Below are 27,633 nucleotides of genomic sequence, written 5' to 3'. Positions count from 1 at the left end.
ATTTTGTACCCAATGTTTCAGCGACTTCCCGAAGGCGGATTTCCTTGAAACTTTGTACGCATGTGCGGTTCGTGCTGAAGGGGTGCAATTCGTCGTCCGATTTTCGAAATTTTGATTCTAAGGGTTGAAAACACGCTAAAAAAGGGTGACCCGTGTGTTAGAGCGGTGTTCCGCGATCGATCGTCGTCGTCTGGTCGTCGTGGTTTCCCTTCTTTTATTGCGTCTCGATCAGCTGTTTTTTCTGTCTAATTTTGGAGATTCCGAACCGGAGCAGTGTTGCCGAAATCACGAAATTTGTAGTTTCACGTTATATTTTCATATGTGTTAAGAATGTTCTGCGTTCATTCTTGAAAGTTGATGTAATTAGAGGGAAAGGGGAGGGAGATTTAATGCATATTCATTTTTTAAATAAAGATGACCAAAGAAAGGAAAGAAAAAAAACTCAAAGCAAAGACACACTATTTCTTAAAGTTACCATGGATTTTTTAAAAGAAGATTCTCATTCTGTGAAATGGTTCGTTTGCAAGATGAACGTGATTTTCACCATATATAATTCCGTAAGCCTTTTCTTTGCGTCAAAATTCAGCGCGAACCGCCGGGCCGATCCGTGCGCGGGTGGTACCGGCTCGACCGTCCCGGTCCCCCGACGGCGGGAAAAAAATAGAGATCGGCCGGCGTGCCTGGCCCCCCTCGCCCCCTCGGGAAAAACGGTTATCCCGTTCGTCCCGCTAGGAGATGCGCGGTTTTTCGTTTTCCCCGTGCTGTTCGTTCTCGGTCAGCTGATGACTCGGCTGCCCGAGGCGTTCGTTATCATGGACATTCGTCGTTTATGAAGAATTCCGATTTTTTGGTACAGTGCGCGTCGTCTTTTGAATTTTGTTGTCGTGTATGGAGAATCCCGAATTTTTAGTAAAGTGCGCGTCTTCGTTTTAATATTGGGAATGGATCGGAGTCGAAAGCGTGGGCGTCCGGCGAAGCGTGGCAATGTTTCTCGCAATTTATCCGCGCGACGCAAAGTGCGGCATGATGGCTATCTCAGTGAGATGGATAATGTACGACGTAGGGGTGAACAGGGAAATAACCTCAATTCATTTCGGCAGAGCACTGATAATTTTATCGAAAATGATTATCCGGAAAATAATTTCGGACTTTTAAATGTGAAGTGCCATGTATTGTGATGCCTTGAATTTCAAAAAAGAGGAGGTGAACGGCCATTTTAACAGATGTTGTCATAATGGTCTTCTCAGAATTGCCGAGCCTGGAATCAATGACCAACTCGCAACCTGTTCTCCAAACCCATTTTCATGACAAACATTTTGAGGTACAACAATTGTATGGCTTTTGCATCTCTGTCTGCTTCCAAAGCGCATATCTCCGGAGTTAGTCCATACTATTTCAAAATACAAGGTCAAATTTACAGGTAAGTTTAATTTATTTTGAATAATTTTCATCTTTGAATTTTCGTTTACAGGTAAGTTGAATTTATTTTGATTAATTTTCATCTTTGAATTTTCTCAAAATTTCGATTAATTTGTCTCTTAAGGAGGGGTATCGATAAGGGCCTTTTTTGGCCCCCTCCTAGAATCTAGAAATTTAGGGGGGTTTTCCAAGTTGACTCAATGTAGTTTACGGAAACAATCATGATTTAGCCCATAAGCCACTGGATACGTGTTAAACGGTTGCCTAAACATAGGTCTACAGGCGTATTTTAGCGAAAATTCGTGGTTTTCTATCACTCCGAGGCTATTTTGACATCGAGCGCATCGTCTAACTAAAACGAGCTTTTGATATGTTATTAAGGAGGCTTTAGGACACATTTTAACCAGGGTTTAGTTTTAGTTAGATTATGCGCTCATGGTTGAAAAAAACGTTTTACAAAAATCGACGTTTAAGGGACATCCGCAAAAATCCTAAGGAAACACGTCTCTCAAACTGTATGCACGCTAAGTATATTATCGAGGGCAGTTATCGAGTCTTCTTAGACTCTTACAAGGAGATTTCCTTAAATTGTGTCCAAAAAAAAATAGAATTTTCCATACAAACAGCTATGAAGATAACGGATTTTGGAGTAGTGGAGGCATATTTTCACTAATAGCATAACATCAACTTAAATCTGGAAATTTATGCGGGTTTTCCGAGTTGACTCATTATAGTTTACGGAAATAATCATTATTTAGCCCATAGGCCACTTGATACCTGTTAAACGGTTGCCTAAACATAGGTCTGCAGGCGTATTTTAGCGAAAATTCGTGGTTTTCTATTAATCCGAGGCTTTTTTGACACCGAGCTCATCGTCTAACTAAAACGAGCTTTTGATATGTTATCAAGAAAGCTTTAGGGCACATTTTAACCCTGGTTTGGTTTTAGTTAGATGATGCGCTCATAGTAAAAATTTTTTTGAAAAAAAAAAAAAAAAAATGCAGAAAAATGCAGTTCAGTATCCTGTTGAATTTTTAAACACTTTAAATCCTGCTGGTTGTCCTCCACATACATTGCATTTAAAGGTTGGTGTACCCATTATGCTTTTAAGAAATCTAAAACCTCCTAAATTGTGCAATGGTACCAGATTAATTATTATTGCTTTACATAAGTACTTAATTGAAGCAAAAATAATTACAGACCCAAATGAAGGAGAAACAGTATTCATTCCCAAAATTCCTATAATTCCATCAAACTTGCCGTTCCAATTTAAGCGTTTTCAATTCCCTGTGAAACTTTGTTTTGCGATCAGCATAAATAAATCACAAGGTCTAGCGTTAAAAACAGTTGGTGTAGATCTAAGGCATGATTGCTTTTCACATGGACAGGTATACGTAGCTTTTTCAAGAGTTAGTTCTCCAGAAAATTTGTTTGTTCTGCAACCAACTTGTAAAACCAAAAATATTGTTTATAAAAAAGTTTTATGTTAATTTAATGCAAACAAACTTTCACAGAGAATTGAAAACGCTTCAAAGCTTCAACAGTTATGAACAACAATAATGAGTTGATTGAATTTTTTTCATGTTGTTTTAAAATCATTGCATAATCAAGATTTAGTAGAGATTTTCTTGGGACGTTGTAACGATTTTTTGCGATTAAATCATGATTTTGTCATGATACAATCATGATTTTTTTAGAAACTATTTTTTGCTCCTTGAATGATTCTGTTCGAGTTTCTGGAGCTTTTTTTCCTTCTTGATAATTTTTAGTAATTGCACATCAATTAGTGGGGCATCTGTAGATTTGTTACTTGTGTTACATTTTTTTAAAAAAGTATCATTTAAAAAAAAAAATTCGAAATAATCCACAACCATATCCTGCAGGTCGCATAATGCTTGCGTGGTTTCAAACATGATGGTAAAAAAGTAGAAATGAAAAATGATTTAATCAGGATCTTACCAACGTTCAATCATGATTATTTGCGCCTTCAATAACCGACTATGCAACGTGTTTAACAGGTAAAAATCATGATTTAATCATGATTGACCTTTTGAAGGCACAAAAAAAAAATCGTGATTCAATCATGATTTTCCTCAAAATTTCGTCAATCGCTGATTAAAGCTTGATGTATCAATGATTTTTCAGTGATTTTTGCTACCTCAATATTCAAATTATTTTATTTCTTTGTGTAATGTTTTTCATAATATGTATATTTTTCTGTTACAGGATTAATAAATACCAGAGCTACAAACAAATATAAACAATACAAGAGATTACCAAAATTTTTAATATTTATTATTTATAATGTTAAATAATTCTTTTGTTGGATTTGTCATTTACTTTTTTAGGTCTAGCGCAAGATCTCAAAATGTCTGTCACACTCATGATTTTATATTTTTTAAGTTTATTCTTTTGTATGATTTTTCATTTAATGTTTTTAGTGTAGAGCAACATCTCAAAATTTGCCTTTTTTATTTATTGAAATTAATAAATACATCTTCTTACAACAGTTATTTATTTTTTATTTTCAAGACTGCTGGGTCTATAAATTACTACCATATTTACAAAATTGATACTCGCAAACATGTTTTTTGTTTTTGCTGATGGGTACAACAACAGCCCCCATATGTAAAAATATTTTGTAGCTTCTGAATAATTATATTGAAAAATATAAATATGGGCATAATAGGTATAGTAAAATATATTAATACAAAAATATTGTTATAACATGGTGTAATTTCATTAATGACGGTTTATCACCGTGCGAAGCACGGGTTGGTTGCTAGTTAAATATAATTGACTTCAGAATTTGACAAGTAATTCAATCATATAACGGAGAAAAAATTGGGAGAAATTACAATAAATTCTCCTCTTGCAAGGGACTTCCTTTTAAGAATTTTGACCTGAAGACAAGGGTTGATTAGCAGCAGTACTCCATACAATACACGGTGTGCCTGAACGCACCTTTTTTTTTTTTTTTTTTTTTTTTTTTTTTTTTTTTTTGGTCAAAATCGAAAATTCTTCACATTTTTTAACTACAGTGTCTCTTGAGTCGTTTAAGCCTAAAAAAAATTCCGTCAAGATTCTGCAAAGTAAAGGCGCTTTAAAAGTATTCTGGGGCTATAATAGCTAAATCGCCGGTAGTAAATCCAGTTATATTACTAAAAAGAAAATAACTCCATAGTTTAATGCCTTAGTTTCTTGAATACGATTATTTTAAGCATTCAAACATTTATACCATCAATTTTAGGCATGAGGCGATTTCCTGAGAGCCGATAATATCACGAATTTCTCATAGAACCTTTCAAAAATGGCTTGCTTTTTGGGCAGCCGATTCGGTCATCGAATTGGGATTTAAATGGAAGCTGATAATAACACAAAGCTTTGAGAAAAATTTTAAGATGAGTCTAGGAACGTTTTATAAATAACGAGGAGAGGCGGGCAAAGCGGCTTTAATCCGATCTAATTTTTGCCGTTATTCTGTTGAATTGATGTTGCCGCGGACTGCTGACTGTATACACATGGTTTTTGTTCAGCATATCGATACGTAAGTATTTTTACACGTAGAATCTAATTTTTACGCCAGGGAGTCGACACATTTCGATTTTTTCGATTTTATTGGAAAATTGATGGTTTTTCGGGATTAAAAATATTATTGTTTCATGAAAAATAAATGCACCCAAAACGACTATAGCATATTGACTTTTACATACCTATGTGCACTCACGAAATTGGTTGGTAAATTCAACGAGTGGGTGCATCGACCTGGTATATCAAGTTTCTGCAATTTTTTACGGCAAATTGGTAGATTTTCGGGATGTAGATTGCTTACTTTCAATTCATGAATGATTAAAGCGTGGACATGATTGAACTTCTTTGCATGGAAATGCGTTTAAAATATCGAAATCAAGACATATCTAATGCAACTGCATTTTTATCGAGGCAATTTCTTTTCAATAATATACCGGGATTTCTAAAACCGGTGATTTGGGTATTTTAGCCCCAAAATACCTTTAAATTGACTTTATCTTTCAGGAGTTCGACAGAATTTTTCCTTCCTTCGCTTAAATTATTACGTAGCATTTATCTCTAAGAATCGGACAAGATTTTGCTTGGGGCAGATAAAAAAACTTAAACTAGTTCGAATAGTTTTCTAGATTCACAATACACGGTCTCGTCAAGGTGCGTCGTTTACCTTGCAGTGTTTGATCGTGAATTCTCTTGTTGTGCTGCTTGCCTATTTTGAAATCTCTGTAATTGATAACTAAAGGGGTTGATATGTGCGAGTTAATGTCGCGCCTTATCAACACATTGTGTTGGAGTTCACTGCTTGTTTAGAGGTCTGACAATTTTGTGATGACACCTAAACATTGAAGGGAACTTAATATTCAGCGAGGAAGTCGTCAGGCTAGGATTAAAAAACAAAAAAAGTCAAAAATTGATTTTTCCAGTTAAAATCATACTTTTCTCTTTGTAAACTTATTATAGAACGGATCCGAAACATTATGATGTTAACGAAAAAAAAGAGAAGTAAAAAAAAAAAACAAATAAATAAAAAAACAATAATAATTATCCACGAGTGTGAAATGAAATTGAAGTATAAGCATGCATTCTGAAAATATTGTATATTTAGCTCTTGCGGTCGGCGCCTCCTATATAATTTAACAATTAATCAAAATAGAGTTTTTTTCAAGTTATTGAAGGCGAAGTTATCATTTTTATCTGAGGAGAGGCCCTGACTTTTTTTCTGCTCGAATTAAACCACTCATTAGGCACTGCAATTCATGTTTCAAAGAATTAACCAGAGTGGATGAGATCCCCAAGTAACGCAAGTTTATTGCGTGAGTATTGCATTTGCTAATCCAGTGGTTGACTTGGGAGTCGGCTAAGAATTTCGAATTAAAAGAATGTTGGACGATGGAGTTTGCCGGACTGGTTTACAAAGTCTGGAATCGTGATGAATAATTTTTTTACGATGGAAGCCAAGGTAGGACAAGGCGCGGCGCGCGACGGCTACGGGGAGGCCCTCATCTGGCCATCTCTTCCCCTCTCAACCCCCCTTGTACGCGCTTGGTCTCCACAAATGGAACCTGCGTAATAATCCCTTCGTGCGTCTTCCTCACATACCATATACCAAGTACATAATGTATGTATACATGCATAATACTAGTTTTGTGACCATCCATCGCCGCCAAACTAGGTCCACGCGTCGTAATTCTTCACTCGCTTCCGGTTTGTATCATAATGTCCAAAAAACTTTCAAGTTTAACTGCAACTGGTGAGAATTTCTAACCATGCTTAATTTTTTTTTTACTTTTACTTTCTGAGTCTTGTCTCCTCCCCAGAACCGTGGCCAAGGAGAGTGTCCGAGTGATTTTCCAAGGGATTAAACCCCCTCCCTGAACCTTTGGGCCCGAAATTGCCCCTGAAACAGGTTATTTTCAGTGAATCGTTGACGCTCATACCCCTCACCTACGAAAACTTTCGGTCACACTATTACTCTCCGTAAGGGTTATCATCGATTACGTATCTTCCGTGTTTAATTAAGGACGAGCCGCGGTGGCGTTACGTACACCGACTTGCTTGGCAGGGCGACAAGGAAAAAGTTGAATGCTCTCGTAATGAGTGCTTTAATAAGTTTATCGCAGATGCCCGTGCAACGGCTTTTCCTGCTTTTTCTCCCATTCCGACTCCACACTCTGTTATAGGATGAAAATAAACGTCGTATTTCAGTAAAAACTCCTGCATAAGTTTTTGGACGTTACCATATTTATTCTTTTATGAATTTAAATTTTGTGACAAACTCGTGAATATTTTTTTTTTAGTAAATTCAGAGACTTTTATTGGCAATTTTATCTTACGTATGTAAAAGTATCGAAGGAATTATGTGCAACTTTGCTCGCAAATTAACGTTTGATCCGAGATAATTTGACCAGGGGTGCTGAAACTTCCAAGGGTTCCCTCAAAATAAATTTAGGTTCCCCCATTTTAAGTTTTCGCAGAATTTTGCCCGACACATAAAGTAACGCGGTCGACAGTTGAGTTTCCTCCAAAACAGCGCGCTCGAATGTTTTGTTCCCCCAAAAAGAGCGCGCTTGATAGTTAGACTCCCTCAAAGTAGCAAAAAAAAAAAAGAAGAAGAAAGAAACGGCCCAAGGCTCCCCCAATTTTTTCGTCCTCACATGGGTTCCCCCATTTTTCTCGTCCTCACATGGGTTCCACCATTTCACGCGAACGGCCGGTCGCGTGGTTGGGAAGTTTCTGCACTCCTGAATTTGACAACCTTGATATACTTTCACGGTGATTTTCCTGACCATGGCCAACAGGGGCGCCGCTTGGGGGGGGGGGGAGGGGGCTGGGCTACTCTCCAATGACTTCCTAGCCACCCAAATGAAACCCCAACACAATCAGTGCACATCACATTACGGTCACACGTTCACACACGTTCCTGGGTCCAAGGGAGCTACTTTTTGGCCCCCCTAAAATTTTCAGGGGGGCCCTCCTTGGGGGGGGGGGAGGCAACGGCCCCCAACTTTTAATTTTCAAATGGGAAGAATCCCTTTGTGATAGTTCGTTCGAAAGAGCATAAACAAAGAAAACTTTTCGAGCAAACCTGACGTCAATATCTCAAACCGTTTCAAAATGGCGGCCGGTTAAAGTTCAAAATGGCCGAAAATTCACACCGGTTATTTGTCGATGGATTTGCGCAGAAATCGGTATGCAATGGTATTTTGACACGAGAAAAACGAATTTGACGTTAGATTTTCAAAAAATCGAAATTTTCCAAATGGCCGCCGGTTAAAGTTTAAGATGGCCGAAAATTGTCACCTCGGTTTTTTTCTGATGGATTTGCCTAAAACTTGGAATTTGAGAGTATTTTGGCATTAGATAAACTTATTGGAACTTAGATTTCTATAAAAATCAATTTTTGGTCATTTTGAACTTTAACCGGCGGCCATTTTGGAAATTTCGGCCATTTTGAACTTTAACCGGCCGCCATTTTGAAACGGTTTGAGATATAGACTTCGGGTTTGCGCGAAAAGTTTTCTTTTTTTATGTTCTTTCGAACGAGCTATCACAAAGGGGGTCTCCCCATTTGAAAATTAAAAGTTGGGGTCCGTTGCCTCCCCAAGGGGGGCCCCCTTGAAAATTTCAGGGGGGCCAAAAAGTAGCTCCCTTTGACCTAGGAACACCCCCCAAGTTTCAAATCTTTACCTCAATTAGGTAAAAAGTTAGAGGGGGTGGAAGGGACTTTCGGATCACCCTGTATACTTAAAGGGGAATCAATGTACACTGAAAAAATAGCTGTTCCTAGGGCTCCTCAACTTTCTTTGTTACAGCTACGGAAGTTTCCATATTGAGGACAAAGCACTCTGTTCTCACGATCGAAGTTTCGTTCTCACAACAGAAGTGTTCTGTAAGTGTTACAAAGAAAGTTCAGGAGCCCTGTGAACAGAAGGTTCTGTCATCAGCTCCGACTATTTTTTTTTTTTTTGTGTACTAACTATACTTAGAGTTTATCGCGGGTTGTCGTTGGTGAATGTATCACTAGGGGACTATGCCCTCTGGCCGCTACGCGGCCCTATACTACTACCCCTACTTCCACTTTACCCTATACTAACAGACCAATAATGAACATTTCCCGCTTTCTATTAGTTTTTCCCGCTACTTCTGAAATTTCCGCCATTTTTCATTGGCGGGAATATCATATTTTGCCCCCTTTCTATGCTCCCTGATCCTCTCCTACATAAAAAAAAAACCTGGGCCTTCTTTCCAAAATCTGATTACAGCGGGCTCATTTAGGGGCTATCTTTTGTCAGCAGCCGCAATAATCATGAAAATCGACCCAGTCGAAAGCTCAAACAAACTGTTACAAAAAAAAAAAAAAAAAAAAAAAAAAAAAAAAAAAAAACCATTGTTTAAGTGGGAGAATTTGCAACTTTACCACGTCATTACAATAACTTGGGTCATTCGTTCAATATCTGAATAGAGCGGACTGATTCAGAGACAATGAGTGAGTTAAGTCATTTTTTTTATTGTGTCATTCGAAAGTAGCAAGTGACCGAAGCTTACAGTTTTTTCCTAATTTTTTTTTGATGACTGCAAATGGGAGAAAAGTTTATTTGAAAGTGCCAAAAATTAGGGTGGCCTATAACGGCGTTTGATCCGCGTGCTCGTAGGTTTCGACTGTACACGTCACGATCAATATGGCAGCGGAATGCGTAAGACGCGTTGTTAAAGTCAGAAGTGCAACCGCTGAGTTATCCGCTGAGTGGCTGAGCTCAGCCGAAGTGTTGTTAAACGTCTTCTGAGTTATCCGCTGAGGTAATGAAAGGCCGCCATCTTCAGCAAAATCGCGTATATGTACCGTCTATGACGCGTGTAGTTTCGAAGATTCACGGCGGTCGGTTCAAACACGTTTTCAAGGACCGCTAAAAAGGAAGCGTTACATCTCCACGGGGACAATTTTTCGTGAAATTTTAACGTGCGCATTGTTTTTCTCGCACCAAAAACTGTAAGATCCGACTATTTGCAGGCGAATCCCTCCCGAGCTTAACTGACTCATTGCCTGTTGAAAGCCGCAAAAATCACGAAAATCAGCCTGGTAGAACGCCAGAACTAAGCGTTACCAGAAATGAAAATTTAGGAGGCTTGAAAGCTACCGCCTTTGTACATTGCAACCACCCGCTTCAACCACTAGAATCGCTCCATTTTCACTTTGTCCTCGTCTTCCTCTTTGTGTGTCGATTTGTCTAAGCTTGCGTAAGAAATGGAATCCTATCCGAAAAGGTGACAATGGCATATCGAATGTGAGTAGTCTTGTCTTGCAGAAACCACAGTATCGCACAGTAGACATGCTCCACGTCATAATTTAATTGGGTATCAATAGATTCCATTTTTTGTAATCAATGTATCAATAGATCGTATTCGATAGTGGTTCGATGTATCGTTTGGTTCAAAACAGTAGAACATGACCTCAATCAAAAATTTTATGATTGGAAGTGGAAAAGCTGAAAATGAGAAAATTTCTAACAATTCCACTCTTCATTGCCATTTGCCACTCGAAAGAATAAAAATTCAACCGCAGGAGACTTGTTACCTCAGATTTCTAAATTGACTTTTGATACTGTGTTTACTCGTAGAACCAATCGATATCGATACAAACTCACCTGTTTGAAGTATCGAATACGATCCATATAATTAAACGCATTAATCGATCAATCGATAGTAATCGATTAATTTTAGGTGGCATTGCTGAATTCGCTTTTCGAAAGGATTCTCTGTCTAAGAATATGACCAATTTAGCGTCCGAAACTGTCAGTTCAGCTCGCTATGTTATAAGAGAATTGTGTAATAAATATCCCAAATATTTGTTGCGATGACTGAAAAATATCACGAACTTTATCAATACTAATAAAAAAAGGGTTTGAAGAATACTGGAGCGGCTTTTAACTTGTGAATTCATCAAAAGTAGATACCACCTAAAACATTTTATACTGACCGAGAAACTGCAAACTTATACGGTCAGCACAACTTTCAAATGAAATCATCCAAGACCATCGCGACAATATATCGAATTTTCCATAACTCAATGATCAAACCGAAATGTTGACCTTCGGTCATTCGATTATCGACATGCTATGGGAAAATGTGCGCCATGTTTTCATGCACGAAGCACAGGAGCACCGAACCGCATCTCATTTCGTTGCGTACTGTCGTACACAGTTACACCAGTGATCCAATTTCACCGAGCGCCACGCGCCCAATGCGCTCAAAAATCAGGCCCTGCACCTCTCTGATACCTCAAGATGAACTTATTCATCATAAGTATAACTGTGTACTAATTTATTGAATCTGAGAGCATTAGGTGGTTCAGAGAGTTCGTGTGCTTCATTGGTCTTTTTGATTCAAGAAATTTATTCCGACGTAGATCCTTTCAGCATAACCACGTCAGAATAGAGGGCGTTGTCTAAAAAGTTGGCCCCCCCCCCCCCCAAATTAAGACAAAATTGGCGCTGTTAAAACAAGACACTCTGTCTACAGTACTACGGTAAGAGAAGAATTCTGTTGTGAAGAACCGTGGTCGTGAGCACTGACGCCGAATACTTCCTACCTGTAATACCAGGTACTTTTCTGCCGACTACAGCCCTGTATTATACAGGGTATCCCAAAAGTCCCTTCCTTCCCCTCTAAAATTTTACCTAATTAATATTTTGAGACGAAATTTTGGGGATGTTCATCGATCAATGTTAGCTGCTTTTGGGGCTCCCCAGAATTTTTGGCTCCCCCCGTAGGGAGGGGCTGCGGACCCCAACTTTTTTTTTCAAATAGCACCCCCCCCCCCTTTGTGACACATCAATCGAAAGAAGATAAAAATGAAAATTTTTAGCGCAAACCACAGGTCAAAATGTTGATTTTTGACAAAATGGCGGCCAGTCAAAGTTCAAAATGGCGGAAATTTGGCATCTCCGTTTTTTATCGACGGATTGGTCTGGAACTCAGAATCCTAGGGTTTTTCGGGACGAGAAAAACGATTCTGGCATTAGTTTTCCAGAAATGTCAGTCCTTTTCAAAATGGCCGCCATTTTAACCGCCACCATTTTGAAAAGGACTGACATTTCTGGAAAACTAATGCCAGAATCGTTTTTCTCGTCCCGAAAAACCCTAGGATTCTGAGTTCCAGACCAATCCGTCGATAAAAAACGGAGATGCCAAATTTCCGCCATTTTGAACTTTGACTGGCCGCCATTTTGTCAAAAATCAACATTTTGACCTGTGGTTTGCGCTAAAAATTTTCTTTTTTATCTTCTTTCGATTGATGTGTCACAAAAGGGGGAGGGTTGCTATTTGAAAAAAAAGTTGGGGTCCGCAGCCCCTCCCCACGGGGGGGGGGGGGGGGGGGCAAAAATTCTGGGGAGCCCCAAAAGTAGCTAACATTGATCGATGAACATCCCCAAAGTTTCGTCTCAAAATATTAATTAGGTAAAATTTTAGAGGGGGTGGAAGGGACTTTTGGGACACCCTGTATGTGGACTGTTCTGTTACCAATCAGCACGAATCTCTTATTGGTGTTTGCTTTGTGCAGTCTTAATTTCTGTTGCAATCTTGCTTTTTGGAAAATTACCGATTTCATTATTGAACTTTTGCACGATTCCGAATATTATTGGATGATGACTGAAAAATGCGCCTCCCGACGTTTTAGCTCCATGCAAACTGCAAAATGCGTTAGCAAATTGGAGCCATTGTGTCAATAATATCCCTATGCAGGTAAGTGCTTTTGTGGGTGAACCAGAAATTATAGATCCCAATAAATTGCAAAATATCATTACATTTTGCTATGATATCATTTTTTTTTTTTTTTTTCAATAAAACGAATTATTTATTATTTATTTTTATGATATCATTTACCATTTTCTTACTACAAAGAGCTTTTGGAATGGAACTTTCTATGTGCCTAATGTCCTATGAAGCGGAGCTGAAATATTAATGTATTGGCATTCTTACCTGCAATTTCTTACGGAGATGTAAGTCTATCACTCAGTTTGTGGATGTTGCACCGCACGCTGTTATCATAATGAGGAAGTTGATTTTTTCGTTTGTCTTATCTTCCCGGTCAACGAGGAAACGAAACCTCTACGCCATCACCAATAATTAGATGTTGCATCATTTCCACAAGATAATGCGTGTAAAAATACTGTGAAATTCAATTCTCAGTCCTACTGCACTACAAAGCTTTTAGAAAGTTCGAGTTTTAAAGTCTATTGAGCGGAGGTGGTCGCAATGATGAAAAGTCGGCGGCGCATTTCTTGCTTTTCCGTTCATGGTCCTTTTATTCCTCCATGGGCAAGTGGCACCCACGTTTTTAATTCACTTTTTGAAAGCATGGAGTAAAATAAGCAACGAGGAAGTTTTTCGGATTTTTTAAAGCCTAAATGGCAAAGAAACTCCGTTTTGAAAATGCCAGTAACGGGACCAGTGTGAAGCGATATTTTTAGCGGGCTCTGATGATGTAACCAGGCAAGGGAAACGGTGCTTCCTGATTGGCTGCACTCAGCGTCTGGCTTTGCCTTGCAACATCAACTCGACTGTCAGCTTTTGATCGATCGGATATTGATAAGCCTTCTCTTCCCTTTGACGTGCGTTTGTGGACTTTTTTTATGAACTTTTCGTTTTATTCACGGAATTTTACGCAGTAGTCGTGTAATAATTCCTCACCACTCCTCATTTTTATTTTATACTTTGCGGACTTTCTATCTTTTTTGAAGCGTAAAGGTTCATACAAAAGACTGGGCCTTTTCAAACTTGGGGCATCTTTGATTGTTTTGGCTACATTAGGTCTGGCTTGAACCCACCCCCCTCCCGTCCCTCCTCCCAGGTCCCTAACGTCACTTATGGAGTGGACGGCGCTCTGATACTTTCGAGATAAGAGAAGAATCTGTGTTATTCGGACCTCTTTCTGTGTGAATGGTGTGGTTTGTGGCGTGCAGTTTTGCGGTGAAGTGAGAGGCTTTATATTATGAGACGTTATGGGCGTTGCGCTGAAGCTAGATTCCTCGATGGAGTCTGTCTTGCAACATGGTCTCCACGAGAGGCTGAGGCAATCATCGCTCGTTATCACCGCCCAGACCCCGCTTGCCCGCTCGGCTCGCTGCTCGGCGTCATTGCCAGCTGGATAAACTTGTATGTACTCACTCCACTCCATGTCACCTCCCCAAAGCAGGCCACCTCCCTCAATATTATTACTTATCTACAGGAGTACAGGTTCTTCAAAAAGTTCAGCCCCTCCCCCTCCCCCGCCCTCTTTAACCTTTAAACGGTTCCACTTCGCCAAATGAAATGTTTACAGTATCCCTAGCTCAATAGGACCTAATTTTGGGCGTGATTAAAATTTCTGGGCGGCGCCTTTGGGCTGCTGGGCGAACCTTCACTCTAAATTTCTAAAGTACAACCCCCATTTTTCATTGCCGTGTTCAAATGATGATTTTATATTCTACGATTTAGAGCAATTTTTCCAAATCCGTCACAACTGTCCCCAGTCTCCCTGAAAGAGTCATACCCGAGCGAAAAATCCTATTTTAGGGGTATAGCACTGCTATATGTACTTTCGTGCTAAGTGCAAACGCCGCAAGAGCATTCGAATATTGATAGGTTTCCTCTTAGAGAAGTTTTATTTCTTAGAAAAATTATGAATATTTTCCCTCGAAATTTTCAGACTTGTTAGATCAAATTATGTACAAAATCCTTTGACTAATTGGAAGTGAGATCGTCACAAAGTTCCTTGAAAATGTGTGATTCTTCGAAGGACATTTGGCAACGCCTGTTGACAAACGTCGTTCTTCCTTAGCACGACAGTATACGAGGTTTGTTTAACAAGAAACCATATTTTAGTGATAACTAGCCCACCGTGCGTCCGAATTAGGTATTCTTAAACTTTCCTGCTAGCTGAATATACAGGGTGTCTCAGGATTAAGTATGAATATTGAAGGAATCGATTCTTTTGGTGAAAAAAAGACGTTTGTGTGGTATAACTTTTTTCCGAAAACGCTTTCCCTGGGGGCCACGACTTCCCTAAGTTGGAGAAAAAAAAAATCGTCTTTTCAACACTGTGACAATGTTTACCAATATTAATGGAAATTGGTAATTGAAAGTAATTTTTAGCGTTCTTTTCATTTCTGACATCATAAAAATGAAAAACTCATTTTGAGGGGTGGGGGGGGGGGGGTATCGAACCTAAAAAAGCTCAAAATTAATTTTTCAAGGACAAAAATTTATTTTTGACGGCACCGTTAGATTCAGTGCTGAAAAATGTTGTGATAATGCGACTTGGGGGTTTTTTTTTCTATGACTCCTCGTTTTCGAGATAATAGTGACTGAATGGAGTGCGGGTTGGCTCGAAGGAGATGGGGGTGGCCGGTGGCCCCCCAGGGAAAGCGTTTTTGGAAAAAAAGATGTACCACAAAAACGTCTTTTTTGACCCAAAGAATCGACCCCTTCAATATTCGTACTTAATCGTGGAATACCCTGTATACTTAAGAACGCTACATTTACGAATTTGAAATCTTTTAATTCACTTTGTTGGTACGTGGCTTGAAGTAAGGCAGCCTCATGAGGGTCATTCCATTGTAACGGGTGTGACAACAATTTAACTTTAAACAAGAATTTGAACACTTTCTTGGGGTTTAATTAAAAAATTATCTGCAGCAGCAGAAAGAACTTTTTTTATAGATCATTTCAGTTTATCAGAAATTGTTTTTACTTTGTTCCATTCCTCAGAAAAAATTAAAAGGCATGCGTAACGGGTGTGACCGATTTTGGAAGTGAGTTTTTCCTCAGTGAGTGTAAAGTGGAAACTCAGCGAATTTTATGAATGTAAAAATCTGATTAAATTATATGATGAAGCCAAGGGTTTTTGCTTCAACTGCCGATGATCCGTTTTCGATTATCTGTTTTTCTTTCCTTGAAAAATGGGAAAGTTTGCGTAACGGGTGTGACGTAACGGGTGTGACAGATTGTCTCTTTGAGGTCCATCATTTCTGATAGAGTTTAAAAGTTAAAAAACTTACTTTTCTTCTCCTAATCAGTAAATCAATCAACAGTTTGACGCATTTTAATGTAAAACATGCCAAAACTACATTTTTCTACACGGTGGTCCAGACCTACCATTTGCGTCACGGGTGTGACGTAACGGGTGTGACAAATTGTCTCTCTGAGGTCCATCATTTTTGAGAGAGTTTAAAAGTTAAAAAACTTACTTTTCTTCTCATACTCTTATTGTAGGCAATCCTAAGCAGTAAATCAATCTGCAATATGACGCATTTTAATGTAGAACATGCCAAAACTACATTTTTCTACAGGGTGGCCCAGACTTACCGTCCCAGGGCTTTTTTTCGGGTAACCCAGGATTCCCCTTTCGTCCCCGCGGTCCTAGACCTCGCATGGCCCAAATTAACCACAAAAAAAAACCCTGGCACGGTAGGTCTGGGCCTATAGTAAAGTGAAAATATTTCAATCAAATCGGAGAGAGTTCAACGAGGTCTATTTGAAGTCCTTTTGAGATAAGGAGTATTCACTTTAAATACTGAAATATGGCAAAAAAGTTGGCTATCTCGCTCTTATTAGATGTATACATACCTCTAATTGTGCATATGAGTGTATTTCTTGTGATAACCATAGAAAAAATGGTGAGAAGTGAGGCAACATCTGCATAATTGAAGCCTCTTCTCATTGGTCACACCCGTAACGTGTCACACCCGTTACGCAGTTTTGCCTATAAATGTTGAAATACAAATTTGGAAAAAATACTCCAAAGCTGTACTTGACTTGAAGACGTACGGAAAAAATTAGCATCTCAAAATAACATGAATTAAAATAGTTACATTAAAAAACCCATGTTTTGCGTAACGGGTGTGACAGTCAGTACACTAAGTTTTAAAAGTTACATATAATACACAGTAATTACTTTTAAATATTGAAACTTTGCAGGAGCACATTGAATCAGTTTCTTGACAACTGCAAACATAAACTGAAACTTGGTTTTGGCGGGAACACCAGAAAATCTTGCTACCAAACTGTCACTCTTTTTACAGTAGGATAAAGCTAAGCAACGGGGTTACAAAACACGTAAAAATTGCGAGAAAAAAAACAAAACGGAGGTAAATCACATATATTTCCAAAAACTAGGAGTATTAAGGAGTCGAAAAATAAATATCGTTGGGTCATTTGGAGGGGGGAAAAAAAATACCCCCCGGACTACCTAGGCGTGGAATGACCCATGAGTGGTCTGCGATTTTCTTGTTTGACTGTACTTGCCGCGCTTTTTTCGGTCTTTCGCTGCCTTTTCCAACCCACACGGATGATTGGAGTTTCGATCCCATATCGAAGCCGCACATCCAAGTTTCGTCACCGGAAATTACCCTATCAAAAAATTTAGGATCATTGTTAGAACGTTCAAGAAGCTCAAGGGAGATTGAAACTCTGTTGGATTTCTGTTCAACGGACAACAATCACGGGACAAGTTTAGCTAATACTCAATGCAAGTCTAAATTTTTTGTTAAAATTGTATGCACAGAGCCTTCAGAAATATCACACTGTCCAGCAAGCGTTCGCTAATCGTTAAACGATCATTTCCGAGCAGTTTTACTCGCCTTTCTTCTACGTGGCAAATGTCAAATGCCGTTGATGGTCGCGATTCCTACGCTTCTCATCTTTGACGGACTCCAGGCCAGTTTTGAAACTTTTAGACCACTGAAAACATTGAGGACGACTCATACGATCATCTTGGTAAACTTTACTCAGCATACCAAAAGTTTCGGTACAAGGGATACCGAGTTTAAAAGAAAATTTAATGTTAAATCTTTTCTCTATCAGTGATAGCATGATGAAAATCGCAGAACGCACCCGACTTACTCGTATTCAAGGTGACACAGAATGAACTCCGATGAAGGTAAACAAAATCTGTGAATCTATCGTTCTTCAGTATGATATCAGCTATCGGGAAAGTTCAAGAAAATCTAATCCGGATGCGCAATGTGCTAGTTATCACCAAAATCCGGTGTCTTATTGAACAAATCTCGTACTTGAGCACTGCAGTATGCGGAGCACATCTTTCCATGTGCCCTTTTTAACGACGTCGCCTGGGAAATTTTGAGTCTCTCTCTAACAACGAGTTAGGAACGCTCTGACTCATGGTAAGATAGAGAGTTAGACTGTTCGAGTGCAAGACATCCGAAGCACCTTGCACTCAATCTGTGAGTCAGGCACCGGGCACTTGATATAATTCCGTGAGGAGTCAAAGATCAAAAAGTTCATGAATGATATTCCGTCGAAATCTTGAACTTAATCTAGTGGCGTAGAGTGAATCTACACTTTTAAATATTTCTGAGTTTACATATAGTAGATCAAGCCAGCTCAAACCACAAGACAAAGTTCGTTTACCTTTCAAGTAAGAAATCGGCAAAATTATATATCTCTCATTTATTGAGGGTACGGAATGTATTAAAACTGACTCTTATGCAGACGGCTCCCGTGAACATGAGGCATACATAAAAAAAAGGAAAAATCGAACAGGCAAGCGACCTTAATTTCCGACGATTTCAAAGAATTTATAAGGCCTTAAAATTCTTTGAAATCGTCGGAAATTAAGGTCGCTCCCCTGTTCAATTTTTCCTTTTTTTATGTATGCCTCATTCAAATGATAGACTATGGGAGGCCGGGGGGAGGAGAGGTAATGTGAACATGAAATGTTAATTAATACATTTGACGGTAAAGTTGGACAGGTAGGTATCAATGCACGTAAAACCCTTCGGCTGTTATGAAATTCCACTTTTCATCCCTAAAGTCACCGTATCACGCCCAAATTCTCTCTTCCTTTTGTCCTTTTAATTATTTCGACCTGGGTGGATTTTTTAGGGTACACTATTGCCATCTCTCATGATGTCGGACCCAGACCTTGTGAAGAGCACCGATCACGGGTCGGGTCGTAGATAGCGAATATCGTCGCTCCTCTGACGTAAGGGCGTATCTCGATTTCCACATGAGCCCCGGAAAGCATAGAATTTTATGGAGAACAGGGCTCTTGTTCAATTGGAGATACGCCCTTACGTCAAAGGAGCGACGATGTATGTGCCTTTCAAATTCTTATGTATGTACAGGATGTTAGAAAGGTCTTCTCCCCACCCCCCCCCCCTCTAACATTTCACCTATTTAAAGTAGAGATTTGAAAATTGGAGTACGCTCCTAGGTCAAAGAAAGCTACTTTTTAACCCCCCTAAAATTTTCAGGGGGCCTCCTTTGGTGGGGACATTTTCAAATGGGAAGACCCCTCTTGTGATACCTTATTCAAGAGAGCATAAAATATTAAAACTTTTCGCGGAAACCCGAAGTCAATATCTCAAAGCATTTCCAAATAACGGCCGGCTAAAGTTCAAAATGGCCAAAAATTGGCACCTGGGTTTTTTGTGGATACATTTGCCTGAAATTCGATGGGGGGGGGGGGGGTATTCTGACACGAGAAAAACGAATTTCACGTCAGATTTCTAAAAAAATCCAACATTTTAAAAATTGCGGCTGGTTAAAGGTGAAAATGGCCGAATATATATATATATATATTTTTTTTAGAAATAACATTTCTTGTTAATCTGCCAAAATATCCCTAGATTCCAAATTTCACCCAAATCCATAGGCGAATAACAGAGATGCCAATTTTCGGCCATATTGAACTTTAACTTACCGCCATTTTGAAATTTTCCGTTTTTTTTAAAAAAAAAAAATTAAACGTCAAATTCGGTTTTCCTCCTGTTAAAATACCCCGCGGAGACTGAATTTCGCGCAAATCCATCGACCAACAGCATTTTCGGCCATCTTGAACTTTAACCGGCCGTCATTTTAAAACGACTTCCAGTTTGCGCGAAGAGTCGTCTTTTTTATGCTCTTTCGAACAAGGTATCACAAGAGGGGTCTCCCCATTTGAAAATAAAAATTTGGGGTCCGTTCCCTCCCCCCCCCCTCCAAGAGGGGCCCCTGATAATTTTAGGGGGGTTCAAAAGTAGCTCCCTTTGATCTAGGAACGTCCTCCAAGTTTCAAATCTTTACCTCAATTAGGTGAAAAGTTGAAGGGGGTCGGGGACTTTTCTAACACCCTGTGTATGTATGTATGTATTTTTTTTCTTTAAATCAGGTATCCGGCAAATATTTTGGCCACCCATCACATGTATAGCTTACATCCCCGTTATCTTTTTTCCAATGCACGTTGGTCAGTAGACTTTTAAATGAAAAAAATCGTTAAAATCGCCTAAAACAATTTCATGACTCAAAGACTTTTTTAGATGACAAAAATACCTACTTCACGTCTGTCCGCGGGCTGACATTTCGAGGTTCTAATTGTTTCTCCGGCTAATTGGCGAGATTTCTTAGAAGACGTGATCATGTTTTCAAAGTTCAACTTATTCATTCGGTGGAGTAAAAAAATATAGATCAAGAGAATAGTCGTCAGTTGAAGTTGTAATGCGCTTGCAAAGTCCCGTCCTTGATTGTGGAGTCATTCAGTAAACTACATTATTTACATAGGTCTTACCTCAAAAAGCACCGATTTCTTTACATGCAATATCACTGAAGTCGCGTTTTGTGAGAAAAGCCGACAAATGTCAACTCTGTCATTTTAAGTACAGAGTCATTTTTCCGTGACAGCCCTATCCAAAAAACTGACCCCAAAAAACTGTGTTCCCTCGCCTCAGACATCAATCAAGAGGTATTTTTTTTTTTTTTTTTTTTTTTTTTGTGATGAGGGGAAAAATTCGCTACAGTGCCCCCATCATGAGGGTCGCCAAGACGCCCCTCATGAAAGGGGCCCACCGAATACCGGGACGGCAACGACCATCAGCTGGTGAAGAGCCGCCGAAGCGACCCCTAACCGACCCGACCGTTGTGAGATGGGAGTTGGGAAAACCCGGTTATGTGGGTATGAAGCACGCCGCTGTGTTCCGTACCCACTAAACGACCCCTCCAGGCCACACCCCGTGCAAGTGTGGCCCATCGGACGCTCTATTCTCCCGTCGGACGTCCCTAAGGCACTCTTCGAACGGCAGTCCCCGACCCCGGCCCCGGTTTAGCCGGCGCCCCTCAGGCCCCCCACTTAAAGAGAAGGTCTCCCCATCCCCCGGGACCGATCTGCGGAAGCCATCATTGTACCCAGAGTCAGGGGCGTAGGAGTAGAGCCTAGGCTCAGCTTGCGCCAAACCCTGTGACAACCCCACGGCAGGGCTCTGGAGCCGAGAAATGGAGGGCAGACCAGCTACGTCTCGCTCAGCCCTCGAGGCACCCGATCTTATGCGGTCCCAGAAGGGGGCAGCCTACACATGACTCAGCTCCGCGGGTGCGTCGAACCCGATATCCCCAATTGGATAGCTTGCGGTAAACAGGGCTAGAGACCCGAGGGTTTCTGACCCACTAGAGGCATCCGTTATCCATTATCCATCTCATTGTCCATCTTTGCGTTTGCTTGACATAACACGTGCCGCGAACCGCTCAAATGCTAGCCAATTTCCTTTGCTCTCCAGTAGCACACCCATTAGCTCTTCCGGAGGCGGGAAATCTAGAAGTATTTAGGACAGAAAAAAAAAAAAATCATTAAGTGGCCATGGCCATTGAAAAAATAGGTAAGCACAGATAAACAAACAAACAAACAAACAAACAAACAAACAAACAAACAAACAAACAAACAAACAAACAAACCAAAAAATAAAGGGTAACCCCGGAATTTTGAATGAAAGTAATCCACTCTTTTACATGTATTTGACGGAAATAACGTGCGCATTATTTTTTCTGCGCATGCGGTGGCCACGAACTCAAGTCTGCAGTCTTACGTTTTCATTCCTTCGAGCGGTAATTTTGTCGGCAAGAAGTTTGAGGTGCCTCTCACCAAATGAAGAAAATTACGCGAACATTCTTTGAATAACTGAATACTTACTATATTTCTTGTCCTTGATTCGATTTCTCGATCAATCAAGTATTGTTGGTACCCTTCAAATCATGAAACTGGGCGAAATTTTCACGAAATGAGAAAAAGGCGACAAAAAAGGGCATCATTAGCTGTAACGTTGATTCAATGGTATTCACAAGCAGCGCCTCTGCGGTGAGAATTAAGATAATACGTGTTATGGAACGCATTGGAACGCCCCTCCCAGCGATTAAATGCGCCCAATGGAACGCGTTTAAATTTATAAAATACGCACGAGACGCACGTTTAGTCGTATAATACGCCAATCAAACGCGGAGAATGCACCAAAGGAGCAGAGAAATAAATAAAAAAAAATACGCTAACGCAACGTCACGACGTCATAGCCTTGAGGTTAGAAACGTCACCGTTAAGCGCCAATTTCAAATTTTAAGCTTTAGATAGGTATTTAAGTTGCTCAGGTCGAACGAGAAAATTACGCCGTTGTGAATGTAACATTCAAGTTGTATCTCAATTTTAGCCATAGTTGAAATTTGGAGAAACAATGTTTTTTAAAGCAATATGTGTGAAGCCACCTAGTGTATGCAGTACAACCAAAAATTGATGCCATCCATATTTATGTAATGAAGGGATCATTCCCGCCTTACTAAGCAAAAGCTTCAAGGCCAGACGTTACCCAATTAGAAGAACTTTTAATTACCTGACACATAACATGTACAGGGTGTTTCAGACCACCCGTACCAGGCCTTTTTCTCGATTGTTGTAGGTCGGAGACCGCGGGGTTGAATAGGGAATTGACCTCAAGGAATCCAAATTTCGTGGTCCCGAAACCCCCCCCCCCCACCCTCCCTTGGGGGGGGGGGTGGGTAAAGGGGGGTCACGAAGCTAAAAGTTACGGTTCCCGACCGAATTGCGGATAAATCGTATCAGAATTGAAAAGCACGAAAAATTTCACGTGAAATTGACCCCTAAAAATCCAAAATTGGCCCATCCAAGGCCCAAAAATGATCCCCTAAAGAGGGGGACAGTACCCCCCTCCATAATTTCATTTTGGTCTCAAAATTGACGTAGATTCTCCAGAAAAAGACGGATTCCTAGGTATTCGACCCCGAAAAATCCAAATTTTCTGGTCCCGAAGCTCCTCTAGCCCCCCCCCCCCCTTGGGGGGTAAACGGGGGGCCCCATTTTAAAAATCGGAGCTCCTTTCCGAATCGCAAATTGATGGGATCCAAATTGAGGAACAGAACACATTTACATCTTGAGTGACCCCCAAGAGTTCTAATTGACCCCCCTGAACGGCAGAAAATAACCTTCTGAGGAGGGGGGTTTCGCCCCCTCCAAAAATTTCTCAAGATTCCTCTTTGGTCGCAAAATTGACGTCGATTCTCCAAAGAAAGACGGCTTCCAAGGTAATCCCAAAAGGGCGGGTAGCAGAGCTCAGGGACCATGAAATTCAGAGTCCTCGGGGTCGATTACCTGGGAAACTGTCTTTTTCTGGAGAATCGACGTCAATTTTGCGACCAAAGTGGAATCTTGAGAAATTTTTGGAGGGGCGAAGCCCTTCCTCCTCAGACGGTTATTTTCCGCCGTTCAGGGGGGTCAATTAGTACTCTTAGGGGTCACTTAAGATGTAAATGTGTTCTGCTCCTCAATTTGGACGCCATCAATTTGCGATTCGGAAAGGAGCTCCGATTTTTAAAATTGGGCCCCCCGTTTACCCCCCAAGGGGGGCTAGAGGAGCTTCGGGACCATGAAATTTGGATTTCTCGGGGTTGCATACCTGGAAATCCGTCTTTTTCTGGAGAATCTACGTCAATTTTGAAACCAAAGTGAAATTATGGAGGGGGGTACTATCCTCCTCTTTAGGGGATCATTTTTGACCGTTGGATGGGCCGATTTTGGATTTTTAGGGGTCAATTTCACGTGAAATTTTTTGTGCTTTTCAATTCTGATGCGATTTATCCGCAATTCGGTCGGGAACCGTGACTTTCAGCATCGTGACCCCCCTCCCTTTACCCCCCCCCCATAGGAGAATGGGGGGGGGGGGGTTCAGGACTACGAAATTTGGATTCCTTGGGGTCAATTCCTTATTCAACCCCACGGTCTCCGACTTTGTACGACCTACAACAACCGAGAAAAAGGCCTGGTATTGGTGGTCTGAAACACCCTGTATGTAGGAACTTCTATTTAGGGTTAAACATGGGTTCACCTCTTAACAATAAAACAACAAACACAATCCAAAATGGCGGCAACAAAAAACAACCTCCCTGTTTACACTGTTGTACAAAAGAACCTGCCTATTGGTCAAGCGAGTTTGGCGTGGTCAAATCTCCATAGTATCGGATGGAAAAAATACGAAAATACGCAATTTCAACATAAAATACGCTAGTATACGCAAGACGCACAATGGAACGCGCGGCTTTATAACATCCACACTGCGTCCTGAAATACGCAAAACGGAGGTCCTGTCACAAGTAAATAAAGGAGCACTAACTGTACCTAATTGTCTTCCTGATACGTCACGAACTTACCTATTCAATCATTTTTCCATGTTTTCCTAAGTCCAACAGTGAGCACTGAACATTCCAAAGCCACTGATCATGCCCATTATTTTATGTTAAAGGTTGTGAAAGACGAAACTCAAGTTTGTCTGAAAGGTCTTCTGAACTACACCGAGCTGAAGACTGAAATTGAGGAGGCCAAACCGACGGGTGACCTGGATATTGTCTTTCGTAAATATTGCAAGTAAGTGATATGATATAACTAATAACATGAGCCGTTCGTTGCCGTGATTTATCTTCTGCTCTTGTGCAGTCTATACTGAAAGCTCTCAACCTCCTAAGAAACATTCATTTCCAGTTACAGTTGTTTATTTGTCACATTTCGTTCTAGCGGTCACGGGCCGATTTTTATACTTTTTGCGGCTATCGACAGGAGATAGATTTTTTCAGGAGAATCGGAATTTCAGTGTATACCTAGATAAATCATTAGGAATGTTCATGCCAGAAATCGTCTTTTAAAGTCTTAAAATGAAAGTCAAAAGTACTGGTTTTAATTATCATGTCAAAAGATGATTTTCGGAACAAACATTTCAATGATCTGTCCATAGACTGAAATTTCGATCTCCCTTAAATAATTCACCCAGTGGTTCAAATTTGAGATACATGGTATTGATCTTACTGAAAATGCATTACGACTTACAATTATATATCGATTTAAGTTTATGTACTTTCGTATAGCAAGATCCTTTGGGAGAGAAGTATCACAATCGCCAAGTTCGGCAACCGCGCGGCCTCTCTGATTGTTCACAATTTTTGTCACAGCAACTCTCGGAGTGACTTGAAGCTAAATTATTTGCGTATGTAAATGCATGCATCTCGTTATTTTGAATAATTTTTTTTAGAATCAATAGAAATAAATAAATTTGGAAAATACTTTGTTGAAGTTGATTCACTTCTGTGTCACAAGCACCAAGTTGGGTAATCGCTCATCTTAGGGATTGTTTTTACAATTTCACAATCAACAACAGTCAAAAGCGATTGGAGCAATTTGAGCGATTTGACACTTTCCGGCTGGAGTAACACAAGTGCTAGTTTTATCGGAATTGAGTTTTGGATGGTTCTGAATTACCTAATAAGATACATTTACATAATAAAGTAATAATTTTCTTTGGATTAAAAATAAATAAAAATGGAATAAATTCCTTTAAATATGAAAAGCTTTCGTATCTCAAGCACCAGGGATTCTCAGTATGCCCCAAGAACGCGGTATCAAAAGTGCCTGTTTTCAAAGAAAGAAAAAATGTGTTTTTTAAAAGAAATGTTATTGAAATTCATGGCAGGAAGTTGTGCTGGATCAGTATTCCAAGTTTCAAGCCGAAACTCCGTCTTATGCGGCCGCAAATCAGTTTTTTCGTGCCTCCTGAAAAGTTTGCAAAGTGGCGCTTATGATACTTTGGCCGGAGGGTGACAGTCTCTACTTTATTTACAACCCTTGTAAAATGACTTGTTACGTATTGGCTGGCACAACACCCGTCTGTTATCGCAGAAAATGACGAGACAGAACCCACGAGTGGGCTGTTCGTCGAAGCCCATATCAGCATGTCAGTAAGACAGGAGCGCCATTTCAGATTTTTGCAGGGCCGGACACAAAATGAAATTTGTTTTTTTAATTTTTTTATTTACTGACCTTGTGACCCGTCAGTGAAGCAGCCAGCAGCATACTCCTGCGAAATCAGCGGGATTTTCCCGCTTTTTTTTCTCTCTCGTCGTGCCAAACGGTTTTCCCCCGTTCGACCTCCAAAATGCAGGGCCTTTGCCCCCCTCTCCCCTCCCCTCAAATGGCGCGCCTACAATAGATAAGACATCGAAATATTAATACATCTATTCCTTGCACACGTAAATGGCCCTGTTTATAACGGAAACCTACCGTTAGGTAGCGATGTATTTCTGCACCCCTCTATAATTATTTTATTATCAACGGGGACCCTGAGTTTATTGAAACTTGGTCAAATGAACGCTCAGGTCCAGTGCGGGAGCAGGTAAATTTCAGGACGCGCCGCTTACGGCCGGCCGCAGGCGGAACGAAATGTGCTCACCTTCGATGCGTGCAAATTGAGTAGCAAGTAAAGCGGTATCTGTTTATTTAGCCACGGCCCATTTGGCAACGTGGCGAACTGCAACAAAATTGTTGCAAATTGCCACAGACTCTAGGTGCTGTGTGGCTAAATGAAACAAGAAAAATTAATGTGGCAAAATGCAACAAAAATTTTTATTTTAATAATTTTACCATCCTCCACTAGTGACCAATGCAATACCTATTCTACTTCACGTTGAAATACATGAAAATATACTAATAGGAAAGTATCCGGAGGAATTATTGACCACATGCGTCCAGCTCTCCTTCCTTAGGTTAGGTCATGTTAGGTAAGGTTATGTTAGGTTAGGTTAGGTTAGGTTAGGTCAGGACACTGACAGGGGCACCATGCCCTGTCGCTGCCGCCTGCCTTGATTTTGCCGGAGCATCATTTGGCCTTTCTTAGGGATTATGTGATTACTAATGAATCTGGTGCAAGTATCTTTCATATATTCGGCTTCCGTCGGGAAGTCGCCTGGCTATTGATCATATGCCCCTGACATTCAAAAATAGAGCTTTTAAATGTACTTATGGAAGGCAATACTATTTGTGCGTTCTTTCTCCCAGGAAATCGCCAATTCTGAAGGGCTGTATCCTGAATTTCACATCTGCTGTCGAGCCATGTTTGGAGGAGTCTGAAAAAGCCTTGAAGAACACTGTTCAAAATATTACAGAAGCCCTGTTAAACTTCATCTGCTTCAAGGAAGGCGATAAAATTGCGTGTAAGTTTATCTTACTTCGTCCTCTTTCATTGCAAGAACTTAGCTAAGCATTTGACATGGTCTCTCAATTACTCACAGTCAGCTCTTAATTCTGCCGTGCTTGGTGAAAACGTCACATGAGCATTCTAGTGTTGCCAAATTTCCTCTTCAGAAATATATAATATATGTATGTTTATAATACAGGGTGATCCAAAAGTCCCTTCCACCCCCTCTAACTTTTTACCTAATTGAGGTAAAGATTTGAAACTTGGGGGATATTCCTAGGTCAAAGGGAGCTACTTTTTGGGCCCCCTAAAATTTTCAGGGGGGCCCCCCTTGGGGGGGCAACGGCCCCCAACTTTTAATTTTCAAATGGGAAGACCCCCTTTGTGATAGCTCGTTCGAAAGAGCATAAAAAAAGAAAAC

General features: G+C 40.3%; 1 protein-coding gene and 1 long non-coding RNA gene across 2 annotated transcripts in view; both read left to right on the top strand.

The window, feature by feature from the left end:
* The window catches only part of LOC109038682 (27 kDa hemolymph protein), an 89,782-nt gene that overhangs the window by 43,733 nt on the left and 18,416 nt on the right, over positions 1-27,633 (top strand). Inside the window, exons 3-4 of the mRNA XM_019053834.2 lie at positions 24,495-24,616; positions 27,074-27,228. Of these exons, the coding sequence (XP_018909379.1) occupies positions 24,495-24,616; positions 27,074-27,228 (277 nt within the window). The remainder of the gene's footprint in view (positions 1-24,494; positions 24,617-27,073; positions 27,229-27,633) is intronic.
* Positions 306-3,926, top strand: LOC140224704 (uncharacterized). Its single transcript, XR_011899950.1, has 2 exons — positions 306-1,420; positions 3,646-3,926. It is a non-coding gene; the product is annotated as an uncharacterized lncRNA (long non-coding RNA).

The sequence above is a fragment of the Bemisia tabaci genome, chromosome 5, assembly GCF_918797505.1.
Source record: "Bemisia tabaci chromosome 5, PGI_BMITA_v3".
NCBI classification, from domain to species: domain Eukaryota; kingdom Metazoa; phylum Arthropoda; class Insecta; order Hemiptera; family Aleyrodidae; genus Bemisia; species Bemisia tabaci.
Note: the sequence above shows the minus strand (reverse complement) of the source record. Positions and strands in the feature narration are given on the sequence as shown.